The 17,222-nt window shown below is 39.3% G+C and overlaps 1 protein-coding gene across 3 annotated transcripts in view; it reads right to left on the reverse strand.

Moving 5' to 3' along the window:
* Positions 1–17,222, reverse strand: part of CFAP44 (cilia and flagella associated protein 44) — a 96,769-nt gene that overhangs the window by 49,317 nt on the left and 30,230 nt on the right. For all 3 annotated transcript variants that reach the window (XM_089512456.1, XM_089512455.1, XM_089512457.1), the window contains 10 exons: positions 15,013–15,112; positions 14,033–14,127; positions 12,993–13,202; positions 11,702–11,812; positions 7,869–8,018; positions 5,274–5,504; positions 2,802–2,947; positions 1,121–1,391; positions 873–928; positions 163–325 (listed from right to left, as the gene is read on the reverse strand). In XM_089512456.1, coding sequence (XP_089368582.1) covers positions 163–325; positions 873–928; positions 1,121–1,391; positions 2,802–2,947; positions 5,274–5,504; positions 7,869–8,018; positions 11,702–11,812; positions 12,993–13,202; positions 14,033–14,127; positions 15,013–15,112 — 1,533 coding nt within the window. The remainder of the gene's footprint in view (positions 1–162; positions 326–872; positions 929–1,120; positions 1,392–2,801; positions 2,948–5,273; positions 5,505–7,868; positions 8,019–11,701; positions 11,813–12,992; positions 13,203–14,032; positions 14,128–15,012; positions 15,113–17,222) is intronic.

Genomic DNA, 17,222 nt, shown 5'->3' on the forward strand with positions numbered 1-17,222 from the left:
GGCTGGGGTTCTGTTTTGTTTGTGTTGCAAAGCAATCTAAGCACTTGGGGCAGAAACCTAAATATGTAAAGCAAAACAAACACTGACTTAATGTAAAAACTTAAGCATACACCAAGGTATTAAATTCCTATCTCTGGAAAGAAAATAAATGCATATACATACGGCTCTATGGAGCTGCATGTGCTGGGGTAAATCATCATTCATACGAAGCAGATCCTGAAACTGATATCTAAGAGTGTTCAATTCTTGTCGCTTTACGTATTTCTTCTGTTCTGCTGCCCTCATTATCTGATCATACTCCTTTTTTTGTTTGGCATTTTCAATACTAAAAGTGTGGCAAAAGAAATAAATAAAAGACATAATGGTTTAACTTATCCACAGGAACAATTTCAGGATAAAATTCTAAAACTGTGTCTTAATAAAGGGTCATAAGAATAGAGAAGTATCCAGCTGAAGTATCATATTTTGCAATTAAAAAAACCCAGGTTGTAAGCTGTTTGGTGTAGGGAGCTGACTTTTGCTTATGTTGCTCTAGAAATCACCATGTATATTGCTAATGCTGTATAAATAAGCAAACTGTAACACATGAGGTATCAGACTGTGCACTGAAGGAATGATTTAGCTTGAAAAAGCAAGCTAACCCTTCCAGAGGCCAGTAATTGGCAATTTGGAGGGTGAACCTGAATTTCTGACATACACCACTTGGCATCCCAGGTGTCAAATCAGAAGTGAAACAGAAAACAGCTAAAGCAACTTTACTTTCTGGTGGACCATATTAGGTTAGCATAAGCCTTTATTTCAAAGTAGACCTGTGCAAAAACCATATGCTGACCATCGATGTGGAAGCAAAGTCTCACTTTCAGGAGTCTTACCTGTAGGCACTGGGATCCACAATATCTTCTGCTGCTCTCTCTTGATCTAGGCCTTTCTGTGTGTGGAACAATGAAATTGAATAATGTTTTTATAAACAGTTGGCATGCTTTGCCTCAGAGTAAGGCAAAACTACTCACACAGTAGTATATTTCACACAAACCATCAAAATGCAATATTATTTTTCTGTTCATGAGACAGCCTCCAACTCTCCAGTCTTACAGAATGATGTCTTCCTGACTATACTTACCCTTGGAGAGGGCACCTTAGTCCTCAGGACTTTCTTAATTTCTTCAGCAGAAAGAATGTTATAAGTAAAGATATTGCCATCCGCTCCACAAGTCACCAGAAATCGATCATCAAAACTTGAGCAGATTCCTTGAATTTTCCCATAGTCATTGTCATGTAGGTTGAATGACCAATATCCAGCTATATTGTCCGCTGAGAGCTCTTTTCGGTGAAGAGGGTAGATCCGCACTGCTCCATTCTCCATCCCACAGAACATTAGTAAACCACTGGAGCTACAGAAGTAATCAGAACTTGAATAAATAATTTTCTCCACAATGCCCTATCAAATTGACACTGACCTAGCCCTTATTTATATGAGGATAATGCAGAAGACTAAGTGGTTGTAAAGCATGGATGTTCTAGTAGGCCTCTGGGTAATATATGATTGATAATGTTGGCAGATGCAGTTTTTCTGCAGTTTTTGGAACTAGAGTGAAATAACCACTGTAGTTCCTCAATTCTCTAAGGCTGCATCCACACTGCAGAAATAAGCCAGTTTGACACCATTTCAACTGCCTTGGCTCAATACTATGGAATTCTGGAAATTGTAGCTTTGTGAGAAACTTAGCCTTCTGTGTCAGAGAGCTTTGGTGCCAAAACAAACTATAATCCCCAGAATTCCATAACACTGAGCCATGGCAATTAAAGTGGTATCAAACTTGATTATTTCTGCAGTGAGAATGCAGCTTAAGAGAAGCATGAAATTTGTGGATGCTACTTAAATGGTATAGAAGCAGATCAGACAGGCTGGAGGAGCCTTCAGCCTACCACAGTAATTTCATCTCATTGAGTTGGGCGTTTAATTCTAAGTATATGTGCTCGCTGTGTCTCCACCAAGGTTTCTATTCACCTCAGTTAACAAAAGACCGCCCCGTGCATCCCACTCCACATCTCCCTTTATTTCTTTTAATTTCTTTTGCATGCAGCCTCAACGACTGGAGAATTCTGGCTGTTGAAGTCCAGAAACATATACAGCTTCATACAAGAAGGTATCTGGAATCCTCCCACTTCACTCCCCCCTCCCTCTCATACACACGGGCTTTGAAGCCACCCACATCTGGGCAGTCAGATAGCTTCCAGCCAGCTTTCAGGCATCATTGGGGCACGCGTCATGCAAACACCATGCTCCCAAGGTGCCCAGACAGTATCTCTAATGGGCCATCTGTTCCGGCCCTGTGTTGAGGGGATGAGATTATGGAATGCTAACTAGTCAACACACTATCCAACGTATTAGTTTTTGCAAATACATGGGGATATACAAAAAATATACACACACAAATACACAATGAGCTTCACCACATAATCAAAGAAAGCCAAGACACAGCAAGAAAGAAGAAGCTTTCTCCTTGCCTCTCTGCATGCTGTTGCAGCACTTCCGTTCTCCTTCCAGAGGGAGACGATTAGAAAAGGATGCCTTTTGCCAAACAGATTTTTCCAGTGTGACAAAAGACACACTTTGGGAAGAGAATGGAAGTGCTTCAATGCCAAGAGGAAAGGCAAGAAGAAAGGCACTTTTCTCTCACTGTGTCTCAGCTTTCTTTTGTCATGCAATAAGGCTGAGTATTCCACACTTATCCTAAGCACTCAGCTTTGTGGAAGTTCTAACCATCAGATCAATTAACACATAGCAAAAGCCTTATTACCAAAACCAGATCCGTCTAATAGGATTGTCTTCTGCATCTTCTAGAGGAATAAAATCAAAAGGTTCATCTTGCCGAGCCTCAAGATCTTTTTGGTGCTGCATAGGAGAAAATGCGCAGTGGTAAAGATATCCAGTGTCATAACCTCCCTGAAAAAAGAGGAATAATGAATAGGTGTTAAACAAGGGTAGTGCTAGGTATATCAGGGGAGGGTAAAGCTCCTGGACCATCAGCCACAGACTTTCAGCCCCTCCTCCCAAAACTGACATGGGGGAAATGAGGAACACAGTGACAGTGGGTCTTCCTCCATATCCTCTAGCAGACATGCTTGCATGCTACCATGAAAGGAGGCAAAGGCAATATGGACGTATACTGTTGTTGTAAATGCCTGCTGGAGCAAATGCACTATATGTGAGTCAGGCTTGAAGTTATGTTAAGACACAAGTGATTTCCAGTATTTCTCATTCTTCTCTTCCAGTAGCCATTAAAAACAATAGTTGATTTCTTCATCTTCCCCGCCTCCATCGCTCTCAGCAGTGTGTGAGCACAGCCACCTGGTATTATTAATGTTGACCCTTCCACACTTCCTAGTGGGGAGAGGCAGAGATGTGCCAGTTCACCAAGAGGGGAGCCGCAATGAAGTGATGGCCCTCCCAAGATGGTGACAATAATGAGGCACCCATTTCTACATCTTCCTCATGGGCCACTGGACCTTACATTCAGTGTTGCCAACAAGCCTCAAAGATATCCCCCGGAATGTTTTTCCAAAATCCCCAGAATTCCCCAATATTTATTATCATTATTCAGTCAAAATCCCCAGAAAGAAATTAATTAAATTCCCCTGATTCCAGGGAATTCCATGGAAATTAGCAAGACTGCTTACATTCCACTGCTAGCATTAGGAAGTGAAATACGTGAATATGCTTAGAATATGCTTTCATTTACCCTTCCAGTGGCGTCACTCGGTGTCAATCGGTGCTGGGTGGTGGTGACAAACTGCACCCTCCTCCATCCAGACCACAGCAGCCCCTCCAAGGTCTTTAGAGTCCCACAGGGCTTCGGCGGATCCTCTTCCCCTGTCCCCCCCTCCCAGGCCTCTGGAGTCCCATGTGTCTTTTGCTAAGTGGAGCTCCAGAGGCTCCTCTTCCCGCCAAGGCCTCCAGAGTCCCATGTGGCTCTTGCAGCACAGGGCTTCAGAGGCTCCTCCAGACCCAGCAGACATTCAGGGGGGCAGAGCTCTAGAGGTCCTATTTAGGATTCGGCAGAGCTACTGGGCAAGCTTGGAAGTGTCTTTTCTCATTTGTCCAGTAGCCATACCAGACTTCTCTGATGTGTCACTTGGTGCAATCCGCAACCCCAGCAATCGCGTAGCAAAACCTTTGTACCCACCTACACAACAAGCCTATTAAAATCCAGATTTCATCTCCAGAATAGTTCTATCACAAATAAAATTTTACATTTTAATTGAAAGTAGCAAATTTGTTAGAAGACAGTGAGAGTTGCAGAATGACTCAAGCTCACAGAGACAGTTTAATCTGCATTACATGTTATTAAAATTTTCTGACTCTATTCAGGTCAAAATAGAATTGTGCTACAGATAAAAGAAAGAGTCAGTCTGGGTAGTGGTCTGAGTGCTGAACTAGGACTGTGGAAGACCAAAATTCAAATCCCTGCTCAGACAAAGAAATCCATTGGGTGGCCTTGGGCAAGTCATATTCTCAGAGCATTAGAGGATGGCAATAGTAAACCTGCTCTATTAAATCTTACTATGAAAACTCTACAACAGGATTTCCATAAATTGGAATTGACATGAAGGCACATAACAATAATAAAGATGAAAGCATACAGTCAAAGGTCTAAACCACTTTCTACATATAATAAATAAATCAAATACGATTCCATCCTTTAAAAAAAACACTATTTTTGAAAGAAAAACTGGTTGAGGTTTAAACCTGCCACATATGTACTCATTCAGCTCAATTGGTATAATAACCAGAGACACTTGCTCTAGAGTGCAGAAAAGTGCCATCTGGCCATGGAGGGAGAGGTGCAGGCCCAGTTCCATCGGGCCTGCCTAGATTAAGAAGCCAAGCCCTCCCTCCAGTCCATTTGTCTTGGTCCAGGCCTCAGAGGGAGAGGAGAACTGTTGGACCTGATCCCCTTCCCCACCATCATTCCCTTCTCCTTTTGTGTCATGTCTTTTTAGATTGTAAGCTTGAGGGCAGGGAACCATCTAAATAATAATAACTATAAGCTGCCCTGAGAGCCTTTAGGGCTGAAGGCGAGGTATAAATACCGTCAATAAATAAATAAATAAATAAATAGATCCTGTTTAGTAGTGCACTCAATATTTAATACAGAATTTAGTTGAGACTGTTAAAGCCTGCTTTCCATTCATCCATTCATTCAAGAAGAGGGAAAACTTTTTTCCCCAATATGTAACATCACATCAAAAGAAAATGAAAATAGGTTTACCACAGACAACCAAAATTTTCCTGGGGCAGAATAAAATCCACAGAGGATTGGGCTGGGAGTCTCTGGGATAAAAATAGGTGGCAGTGGTTCTTCTTCCTCGGGTTCTTCATCCACTAGAAATTCAATTTCTTCTAGTTCTTTCCCTTCATCCAGCTGTTCTTTTATCCACTTCTGCTTTGCCTTCTCCTTCTCTTCTTTCACTTTTTCTCTCCGTTTAATTTCCTCTTCTCTCTTAATTTGAGTTAGTAAAATAAGAACATAAGAGCCAGCCCTGATGGATCAGAGCAAAGGCCTATCAAGTCTTACATTCTGTTTTCCCCTGTGACCAAACAGACACCTAAGGGAATTATCTCTGAATTCATTCAGAAACATACAAATATAAAATATAACACAAAAATATAATATACACATACAAGGGAATACATGTGGCTTCCAATTTACCAGCTAATGGCTCACGTTCACAGAGACAGTTTAATCCACATTACACATTATTAAAAATTTTTTATTCTATTCAGGTCAAAATAGAATTCTGCTAAAGATAAAAGAAAGAGTCAGTCTGGGTAGTGGTCTGAGTGCTGAACTAGAACTTAAACTTATCAACTAATTCTAGTCCCTCTAGTTTAATGCAAAAACTTACAAACATGTTAAGAACGACTACTCCCAAATAACACTTCTAGTTAATAATATAGCATGTTATTCTTCAGATCCTATTATTCTTCCCCCCCCCCCCTCAAATCTAGATCCTTTCTGGAGTTAAGTACCAATGTTACATCATCTTTCAATTTTTTTCTTTAAGGTCATAAAGGCCTGTTACAGACGGGCACCCTAGGACGGACTCAGTCCGTGCTAGGGTTAGAAAAGGGCGTCTCTTCCAGATGCCCCTAACCCTAGCACGGACTGAGTCAGTATGAAATGGCGGTGGCCGTTCCACACGGCCGCTGCCATCTTGACGTAGCGGACGCACTGCATCCGCATGTTGCACCCTGGAAATGACGCCGCGAGTGCGCACTTCGGCACTTGCGGCATCTCTTCCGGGGCACAGGAAGGAGCGCGATTTTCGCGTTCCTTCTTTGCAGCGTCCGGGAACCGCGCCATTTGGCTGCTGCACTTCCCGGACGCTGCAACTGGCAGCGGCATGAGACTGCCCCTTCTGGGTGGTCTGTAATGCACCAAAGTAAACTTTAATCCTTTCCCTCCACATTTTCTCCCTCTCTCCCATCTGTATATTATGACCTATATTTTGTGCCCATTTAAACCATACATTTTTTTATTTGTTCATCCTCCAATTCCATTTTCAATAATAGCTTGTATGTTTCAGCTGTCATTTTATCTTCATTTGAACTTAATTGTATCTCAAGTCTTGATTTGTCATTTCAAAACCAAGTAGTTTCTTATCCATCCTAAATCCATCCTAAATCTCTATGCTAATCATTTTTTTTAAAAAAAAATCCTCTGACATATATAAAGCTTCATATATGTTGGGATCCACAACCGCATTCTACACCAAAATCTAGTTCGATATCTGGTCCATATTCTCAACAATGAATTTCTAGCATAACGATCATTAAATCAGCATTAACTTTAGCTTTTATCATACTATAGAAAACCATGCTAGCAAAATCTTAAAGCAAAACCTTGAACTTGTAATAATCCCTTATTGTCCCAACATTATCCAATCTTTTAACCAATTTGTGCCAGTTTAAATATCTCTAGCATCTCTAATTGGCAACCATGTCCAGCATCAGTGCCGCTAAAGGGTCTCAAGTGCATTCTACCATTTCAGCCCAGAAATTCCATTAATTATTTTTGTTTGATTTTTTATTTAGTTGTTCACTGAGGAATTGCACAACCTGAAATTCAGGAGAGAATGACCCCATCGTTCACTAATAAATTAAAGAGTAGCAAATTTGAAAATGTCCAAAATTTTAGGGGCACCATTATGTGACATTTATTTTTATATTGTCCAGTAATTTGAAAAAATAGGGAAAAGACAGTGTTTAAATTCTGAAAATATTATTCTGACATGACAAAAAAAAGTTTTGCTACATGCTTAAAAATGTCCCATGCTGACTAACAAGAAATAATGCAATGTGTTAGATCCAAAGAATTGTGAGTAGAAAGATAATACATCATTGTACAAGACTAGTGCTAGGTTTTATAAGATTTCTTGTTCTTCCACTTATTAAAAAAAAAGCACAAGCCTGGTGGATTTGATTTAAATTTTGCTCAAAAAAACAAACAAAATTCCATCTGGATATGAAAGGTGACTCTTGAATCTTTCCCAAATTTGAGCCTATTTAGAATGATTATGCATCAGTAATTCTGCCCTGCAGTGTTATACATATTTCTTACTTCTTTTTTAATCACTAGGAACTGGTTAGAAATCAAGTACAAAATGGTAATGCAAGTATGTCTTGCCACCAGCTTTGCTGGACCCTCACATCTAGATAATACAAATTACTGAATTCAGCCGTTTCTTTAAATTTTGTGATATCAGTGTCACTCCAATAATGACTATGAATTAATTAATTTAAATTATTGAATTAATTAATCAGTTAACTAATAACTATTCATATCTCTACTGCTGTACTTTACCAAAATCCGAGATTTTATGCTCCAAAACCGAAAATACTCTGTAGGTAAATCCTTCATTTTATAGGTAGATCCTGCATCATAATCTGGGTGTGGAGAAAGAACCTGGACTACAATACCATTCTCACAGATAATAAGCAGCTTATTCTCTCGCTGTAAATCAGAACAGGAAGAACAAACATCAGGCACATGCACAGTACTGGATACTGATGGTGACTGGCAGATTTAGACTTGTGGGCAAGATAACAAGATAACAACAACAACCATGTAATTGCATTATTCCTGTTCCCACTGTTTCAAAGTCACTGAAATTACTTACTGGAGTTTATCAGACAAGGGAAATTGGAAGTATAATCCAATGGCAATCTGAATGCAATCATGGGGTTTCATGTTATTGCATGATAACCCACCACACGCAAATTCGGGCAATGGGAAGTCAGTCCGAGCGCAATCATGGGGTTTCACGTTATTGCGTGATAGACTACCACACACAAATTCGGGCAATGGCAAGCCAGTTCAAATGCAATGAGCATTCATGTAATTTCGCTAAACTACCGACTTCAAGTGAATGCATTCTGGCCACACTTTCTTTTCATTTGAAATTGAGCAATTCCTCCTGTGTGATAAACTCCACTGTATATACACATGTATAATTTGACTTATATACGGGTCAATATGATACTTCTTCAAGAGCCTCCCCCCAGGCAGGCTGCCTCTGCAAGGGAAAGCCCAGCTGGGGAGAGGCTGGGTAGGGCAACTGATCATCCTACAGTTGTCCCTAGCCCGGCTTCCTCCGCGGGGAAAAGCCCAGCTATGGAGACACTGGGAAAGGCAACCAATCACCCTGCAGACTCTCCCCAGCCAGGCTCCCTCCTGAAGTCTGACCCTTATCCACGGGTCATATAAAAAATCACAATTTTGGCCGCAAAAGTTGGCCTCAACTTATACTTGAGGCGGACTTACAGTCAAATATATATGGTATACTATAAATTCAATACTATTTCAATTTTACTGCTTTAACAAGCCATAGCAAACAACAAAATATTATTATAATCTCATGATATTACAATAAAATATTGCAATAAGGCATGATAAAAAATCCATTAAGCTAAAGCACACATATGGTATATTAAAGCAGTATATGTAAACACTAAAAGAAGAACAACAGGATATAAACTTGACTAAAAAGTAATAATTTGGTATCTAATTTTTAAAAAGCCAGTGTGAGATATCTGGTCTAACTTTTTCACATAAATTTTAGGTTTTAACTTTAATTTAGACTTACAACCAAACTGGTACACTTTGCCATTTAGAATGTGACAAATACAGTGGGCCCTTGGTGTCATCTGAGGTTTGGTTCCAGGACTCCCTGTGGATGCCAAAATCCATGGATGCTCAAATCCCATTAAACATAATGGCCCAATAAAATAGTGTCCCTTATACAAAATGGCAAAATCAAGGTTTGCTTTTTGGAATTTATATATTTTCTAAATATTTTTGAACCGTGGATGCTTCAATCTGTGTACAAAAATCCGAGGATATGGAGGGCCAATGGTATATCTTTATATGATGATAGAACAATTAATTAATTTAACAATTAATTTCTGTTGACCATGGACTCCCTTGGCAGAGAGAAATAATCCAGTTTGACATCACTTTAACTGTCATGGCTCCATCCTATGCAATTCTGGTAATTGTAGTTTGTTGTGGCACCAGAGCTCTCTGACTGAGAAGGCTAAATGGCTCACAAAGCTAGTTTCCAGAATTCCATAGCATTCGTCCAGGGTACCGTATTTTCTGGCGTATAAGGCAACGGGGGGTATAAGACAACCCCCCATGTCACCTGCCGGCAGCATCCCTGGACACCCCTGAGGGGGTCTCATGCTGGCTGGAGGGGGCCTCTCTAGAGGTCTTAGATAGGATCCTCGGCAGCTGGGCTCTCGCCGCCATTTTTCCCCCAAAAAGCAGCGGGGAAGCGGCTCCAGAGCCGGCCAGGTCGAGTAAAAGGGCTGGCCCCTTACTCCTCCGCGGCACTGCCGCCTCCGCCGGGGATCCTCCGATCCCCGGGCGGCTTCAGAAGTCCTCCACAAAAGCTGCTGGATGAGTGGAGGATCCCGGGTGGCGGCGGTGGCGCTGCGGAGGAGTAAGGGGCCAGCCCTTTTACTCGGCCCAGCTGGCTCTGGAGCCCCTTCCCCGCTGCTTTTTGGGAGGGAAATGGCGGTGAGAGCCCAGCCGCCGAGGATCCTCTCTCAGGCCTCTGGAGAGGCCTCCTCCAGCCGGCATGAGTGCCTCCTGGCTGGGAGAGGACTCAGCAAGGACCCCAGAGATAGGGAGGTGGCTATGCCATTCGCCTGTCTCTGGGATTTAATTCCGGCACATAAGGCAGACTTAAAAAGTCGCCTTATACGCCGGAAAATATGGTAGTTAAAGTGTGTCAAATTGTTTAAATCTGCCATTGGTGAAGGCTTTATAATTAAGAAAAGGAGATGAGGTTTTTTGTTTTGTTTTTTTAACTGAAATGGAGTAGAGGTACAGGCTAAGTATCCCTTAGTCAAAGTGTTTGGGAACAAAAGTCTTTTCAGTTTTGGATTTTTTTGGATTTAGGAATATTTGCATATACTTAATGAGATATCTTGTATATTGGACCCAAGTCTAAAAACAAAACTCATGTATGTTTCATATACACTGTATACGCATAACTTGAGAATTTTATAAAATATTTTAAAATAATTTGGTGCATTAAACAAAGTTTTTGTACATTGAGCCACGTGAAAGGAAAGGAATCACTATCTCAGCCACTCATTTCAGAACCTGGAGTATTTCAGATTTTAGATTTTTTGGTAAGGGATACTCAAACTGTAAAAAGAAGAAAGCAGACACTAAGTGAAATGAAGTAAATACATTTACAGTTGGCCTTTCTTATACACGGATTTTTTATACACGGATTTAAGCATACACGGTTTGAAAATGTTCTAAAAAAGTATAAATTTACCTTGATTTTCCATTTTTTATAAGGGACACCATTTTGCTATGTCATTACATGTAATGGGACTTGAGCATACACGGATTTTGTTATACACGGGAGATTTTGGAACCAAACCCCAGCGTATAACAAGGGTCCACTGTAGTTTGAAAAGGAAGAACTGAAGGGAGACATGCTGAAGCTTTTGGCTGGCAAAACAGGATTTTTTTTTTTTTTTTAAGGAAGTGGGGGATTTCACAGTTAACAGAAAGAAAGCTAACATATTCCTGACTTCTGAGCTGGTGTGAGGGAAATAACCCATGTGAATTGGTCCCATGTACCTTCTTGAGAATGGATAAATGTGTTTAGGACAGCTTCAAGTGATTACCAACTACCAGCTCCATACAACATCTGTGGGAGAGGTTTCAGTTTTAAAAATTACAAAACTAGGAGATCTGAGCAGGCTCCTCTAGTTCTATAGAATCTGAGGGTAACAACTATATCTTTTTAAAAGTTTCTTTTTAGCACAATCAGTATATACTGTCCAACAGCCTGACTAATGAAACAGCACTCCAAAATATTTAAAACATGACACTTGTTCCAATAACTTCCCATCTACTGACTGTAGGTCTGGGGCATTATACTAAACCCCATAATTTTAGTTCTCTCATAATTTACACTGAGCAAATTTTGTTTACAATAATCATTGATCTGTTTGAGTAACCTTCTGAGATCTATCTGAATGTACAATATCAGCATTGTACTATATAAGTATGTGTGTATATGTGTGTGTATGAATGAACCTTAAGTATATTATACAGTATAGGACAAAAAACATAAGCCAAAAATATTGTGATATACACTAGCTACTCACATGAGACGAAGGAGACCACTGCAATGCCTGTACAGGCCCTGGAACACTAATGAACCCAATTGGATCATATTTGTCGTCAACATTAAAGAAAAAAACAGTTTTATCTCTACTCTGAAAAAGAGAAGATGGACAAATTATCAGAGCCACACATTCCAAAAAATCAACCATGTTAATGTATTTCAGCAAAAAACACAAGAGTCCCATACTACAACTATCAAAATTGTTTTTGTATGAAGCTATATGGAAGAGCCACCATGGGGTACTGGTTTGACTGTTGGACTCAGATTAGACATCAGAATTCAATTCCCTGCTTGACCATGAAACCTGCTGGGTATTTTGGGCATGTCACATGCTCTCAGCCTCAGGGGAAGGCAAGGGCAAAACCTGCTCTGCACAAACCTTGCCAAGAAAACCACATGATAGGGTTGCCATAAATTGGAAATGACTTGACGGCACACAACAACAAATGAAGCTTCATTAACAGAAGCTTACTTCAGCAGTTGCACCTACTATTACCAGTAAACTCCAGAGGATTTACTCATCTTCCACTCACAAACTTATTTCAGGCTGAATGCTAAACTGTCTGGATCCCGTGTCTGGCCAAAAAATAATTTGAACCATGTCAAGGTGCATTATGGTGGAGGAAAATGGCACCTGGTCCTGGAAGTATTAGCTGGTGTCCTGTCTTTTTGGAAGTTATCAGACAAGGGAAATTGGAAGTATAATCCAATGGCAATCTGAGTCCAATCATGGGGTTTCACGTTATTGCGTGATAGACTACCACATGCAATTTCGGGCAATGAGAAGTCAGTCCGAACGCAATCATAAGGTTTCACGTTATTGCGTGAGAGGTGATCACACACAATTTCGAGCAATGCCAAGTATTTTTGGGCAATGGAAAGTCAGTTCGAACTCAATTCGAATTCACATAAATTCACTGAACTGGCAAATTCACGTGAATGCGTTCTGGCCCCACTTTCTTTTCATTCGAAGTTAAGAGAAATTCCTCCCATGTGATAAACTCCTTAGAAAAATAAAATGTGAGCAGTTGATTAGTAAGTGCTAAATGAAAAAGTCTAATATATTCCTGTGGAATATGGCACCAGCAGAACACTCAAGAGCTAACATATAAAACAATCATGTAAGAGGATGACTATGAACCCTACAAGAATGAAAAACTTTAACACTAACCAGGCCCTGGAGCATCACCTTCTGCCCAATTTTTTGGAAAAATAAAAAAAATTCTAAAACAGCCTTCTAGTAAATAGCAATTTAAAAAATCAAAACATACTCCTGTGGCAAGTATTTCTCCATTGCGTTCATAGGCCAATGCAGTAACTGCAGAGGTATGAGGCTTGAAAGCCTGTTTCAGACGCAGGGCTGCATCTGTTACATATTCCCGTCCAGCAACAACAGGGAGACCCTTAGGATTGTAAAGTTCAATAATGCGCACAACACCATCTTGAAAGCCAACAGCAATTACGCCTCCTTTAGGATTCGTCTTTCAGAAAGAAAACAGATAACATTAACAAAATATAAAAACAAAGAGCTAATTTAAAGCTGTGTTATTATCTTATAAATCAATGCAAATTATGTACTGTTTGCATATATTCAAAGTAATTTAAAAAAAACACTGACTCATATTTTGTTTCTAATGCCAGTATCAAAATAGTATTATCATCCTTAATAGAAGACTCAGAAAAGGGCACACAAGTAAGTCAATAAAACAAAAATGTAAATTTATGCAAGAGGATGAATACGAAAGCCTACAACATAAAAAGAAAATGAAAAAGACTAGCTTCCTTCTCCCCTTTTCCATCGCCAGGGCAATTTTAGATCACTATATCCACCCTAATCAAATAAAAGGAAAGATAAAACCAGATGTCTATATCCCACACAGTATAACCTGTTTCCTTAAGGGTGGGAAAGTGGTGGCACTTCAGAAACTCTTTGACTACAAATCCCATTACCTGTGACCATTAGGCATGCTAGGTGAGGCTGATGGGGAGCTGAAATCTAATTTCATTTAAAGACCCAAAGACTGCCCACTTCTACCCTAAATACCCTTCATGGCTAAAATACTTAAATCTCTGATTCAGACATAGAAATAAGTGAAGAAAGGTTTATTGCTCACATAGGAACGGGAATTTGAATGTTTGTTTAAAGTGCTATAAACTATCAGAAATTATGCTTTGAGTTTTCTTCTAAACATATGACCTTCATTGAAAGCATGCAGATTTATCCAGAAAAACCACTGGTACATTAAAAACAAATAGGTTCCATCAATACCTTATTTTCTTGTCCTATGTTACATTATCTTGCACTACTTACCACTCTTGGTGCCCAGGTTATTGTTGTTCCTCCCTGTTTAAACTTTATTTCAGCCAATTGCACCTTACCAATGAAATCATAGACACGTACTGAACCTGTGGCAGACAATTTAATTGTTGATCTATGAAAAAGAAAAGATGTAGCTACACTGCTTTCTAAAATTTATACCATCGGTTCTGCTATGCCAGATTGAAAATGTGAATCACATTTCTTTTCATCCCTCCCAAATCTTTGAAAGAATCTTGTCTGGCTATTTTATAGTTTCATGGCTTTTTCAAATACCTCCAAGAACATGCTTAGTGTAGAAAGCTGAGACAGACTGCTGTGTGTGTTCCTTGAGAAACCTGGCTTCATATCTACAGTCTATTATAAACTAAAAGAGCATTCTTGCAGAAGGTACTGGGTTGGTAAGAAGTTCTTTCATCCTTTGGAAGATATTCCTTCAACTGAGGAAAGATTCCATCTTTTTACAGAATATTCCATCATTTTATACTAAACAGACATAGCCCTCTATGTCTGAGATCAGTTTCTCATAAACAAAATAACAACAACAACAACAATAACCCATCTTGCAAACTGAGAAGATCAATGGTTGTCATAATATTTACCTTTTAAAAGGGGCATAGAAATTATAATTATTAAATCATTAAAAGCGCCCAATGTTTATTTTGCAACATTACTTAGCAAAGTTTCTTTAGCAATGTGTTGATACTGCTACTAAGTAGAAGGCTACTTTTTTCAAATAAAATTAATGTAGCAATTTGTTTATGTGTTGTTTAAATACTACTTAACAAACTGAACGCAAAACACTATTTCAGTTCTAGATGATAAAGGCTTTCTTTAAAAAAATGCTTCTGGATGTACATATACATTGACCCAAAATTTTACTAATATGTGGCACTTAAAACAACAACAACAAATTGTTGTTGAAACAAACAAATAAATCATCTAGAGAGAGAAATCAAAAGAGATGCACTTACGGTCAAGAGCTGTTGTAGCCAAGATATATGTAATTGGTGAGACAGCCACAGCCTCTATCCTTCCAGAATGAAAACTGAAGAGGCATTCTGGATCATGAGTCTACAGCAGAAAATATAAACAACCATTCTTCAGAGGGCTTTTTATAAAAGTACCAAAAAGCTATACATAGGGCCCAAACAGAGAGGCCAAAATAAAGATGCTTTGGGTCACTTTGGAGGTATGCTGTTTAAATGATGCATGCGTCCTAAGAGGGTGGAAACCGCCCTAAGAGGCCAGAAACTAAGGACTGGAGTGCAGCTTTGGCAAAGCTTCCGGCCTCTTAAGATGCATGTGACATTTAATCAGCATACCTCCAAAGTGACCCAAAGCAGCTTTCTTTTGGCCTCTCTGTTCAGGCCTATACTCGTCTTTGTAAGAGCCTGTTAAGCAAGCTGGATAGCCATCTATCAGGGATCCTGGAGTGGATTTCCTGCATTAACAAAGGATTAGCCTGGATGATCTTTCAGGTGCCTTCCAAAGTAAAGATACTAAGATTAGAGTTACTGTTAGTCACATTATTATTTTTTTTTAGAAAAACAAAGTCTACTGAATATCAGATTCCTAAAATACAGTGGACATTCAAACTTAAACGAAATTTAAAGACTGGACTGCAACTATACATATTAGTGATGGTGAGCTGTCAGGGACTGGGGGTTGCAATGCAATCACAGTTAGAATTTGGAGGCTGTACCCCTACCACACTGATCAAATTCATTTCATTTCTCTTTTATTGAGAATGCCCCCATGTTCCTCACAGGGCACCGGGCCCATTTTGTCACTTTTTGTCCCATTCAACAACATTTTAGGCCCAGCAGAGATCTTTTTTAAGCAGGAAAATAAACCCCTGGAGAACAACACTCGAGCTGTGTGGTAAATTTTGTCATTTATTTTGAGGGACTCAGCTTGTCTTTTAAAATCAAAAAGTAAACTGGAAGTCAATTTCTGGTTTTAAAAAAAGATTCTACTTGGCCTTGGATGGCATGCGGTACTTGAGGGGGGCAACCTTAAACTGTACAGTCATCCCTCCTAACTCCTCAGATCCGCACCCTCGAATATCTGCAGAGGGGCAACCTCCTCTATTTCCTATGGCGCAGGCACACGGGCTGCGCACATGGGTGCACAACCCATTCAAGCCTATGAGACTTGAATATGTGCAAGCCTCCATTTTCGCAAGGGGAGGGGGTTCAGAACAGATCTCCAGCGAAAATGGAGGGCCAACTGTATGAACAACTACTGATTTTTAAAAAAAACAAAAGCTATAAAAACCACTGCATATGTGCAATACTAAAAGAACTGGCTTCTATCTATCACGTATAAGCCAAAGATATTTGATAAACAATAAGGTATTCCATCTTTGGAATTATATTTTGAGTCATCCCAAATAGTTACATTATTAGATTTTGAATGTAAAGAGGGGGAAAGGTGGGTTAAAATTAAAAAAAAATATGTGAATAACATGGATTACACATCTATATTTCAAACAAAACCAAATAAGAAGGTTGTGGTTGTGAAGAAGGGCCCTTTTCTATCAATACAAAAGGTATGGAGCAAATGGTTTAAAAGTATAAAAATTGACAATTTAAAATGGTACTCATTAAAATATCGAAAAAAGGAGGAAATCAAGAGTTAGGAAGAATCATTAATAAAAGATAAAAGATATAGAATTATAGGGGACTTATTTGCTGAAAGGGAAACAAATTAGGATTGAAAAATTAATTGAACTATTTGTGAAGAAATATTGGCTTCAGTTAATGTCAATAAGTAGAACTTTACAAGAAATAAAAGGAACAGGTGACAGTACATCACAGTTTGAGGATAAGCTGAAAAGAAGGATTAGGGTAGAAAAGGGGTTAATAGGAAAGGTTTACAAGTTTCTTTTGGAGAAACAATTTGGTATAAAGGAAGGACTGGTGGGTATATGGGAGAAAGATCTAAAAATACTAAAGATTTCACATTTTGGCTCTTTCAGATAACTAAAACTAAAAATATAAAAGTAAGAGAACAACAATTAAAGTTAATTAGCAAATGGTATAAAACCCATATCTGATAGCAATGATAAATAAACAAAATTTGCCAAATTGCTGGCATGGATGTGGTCAAAAAGGAACATATATTCATATGTGGTGAGAGTGCCCCTATGCACAAAATTTGGGGTTAGATGTTAATAATA

This window comes from Sceloporus occidentalis, unplaced genomic scaffold (genome assembly GCF_023333645.1).
Source record: "Sceloporus occidentalis isolate IW3139 unplaced genomic scaffold, rSceOcc1.0.p SCAF_2, whole genome shotgun sequence".
NCBI lineage: Eukaryota > Metazoa > Chordata > Lepidosauria > Squamata > Phrynosomatidae > Sceloporus > Sceloporus occidentalis.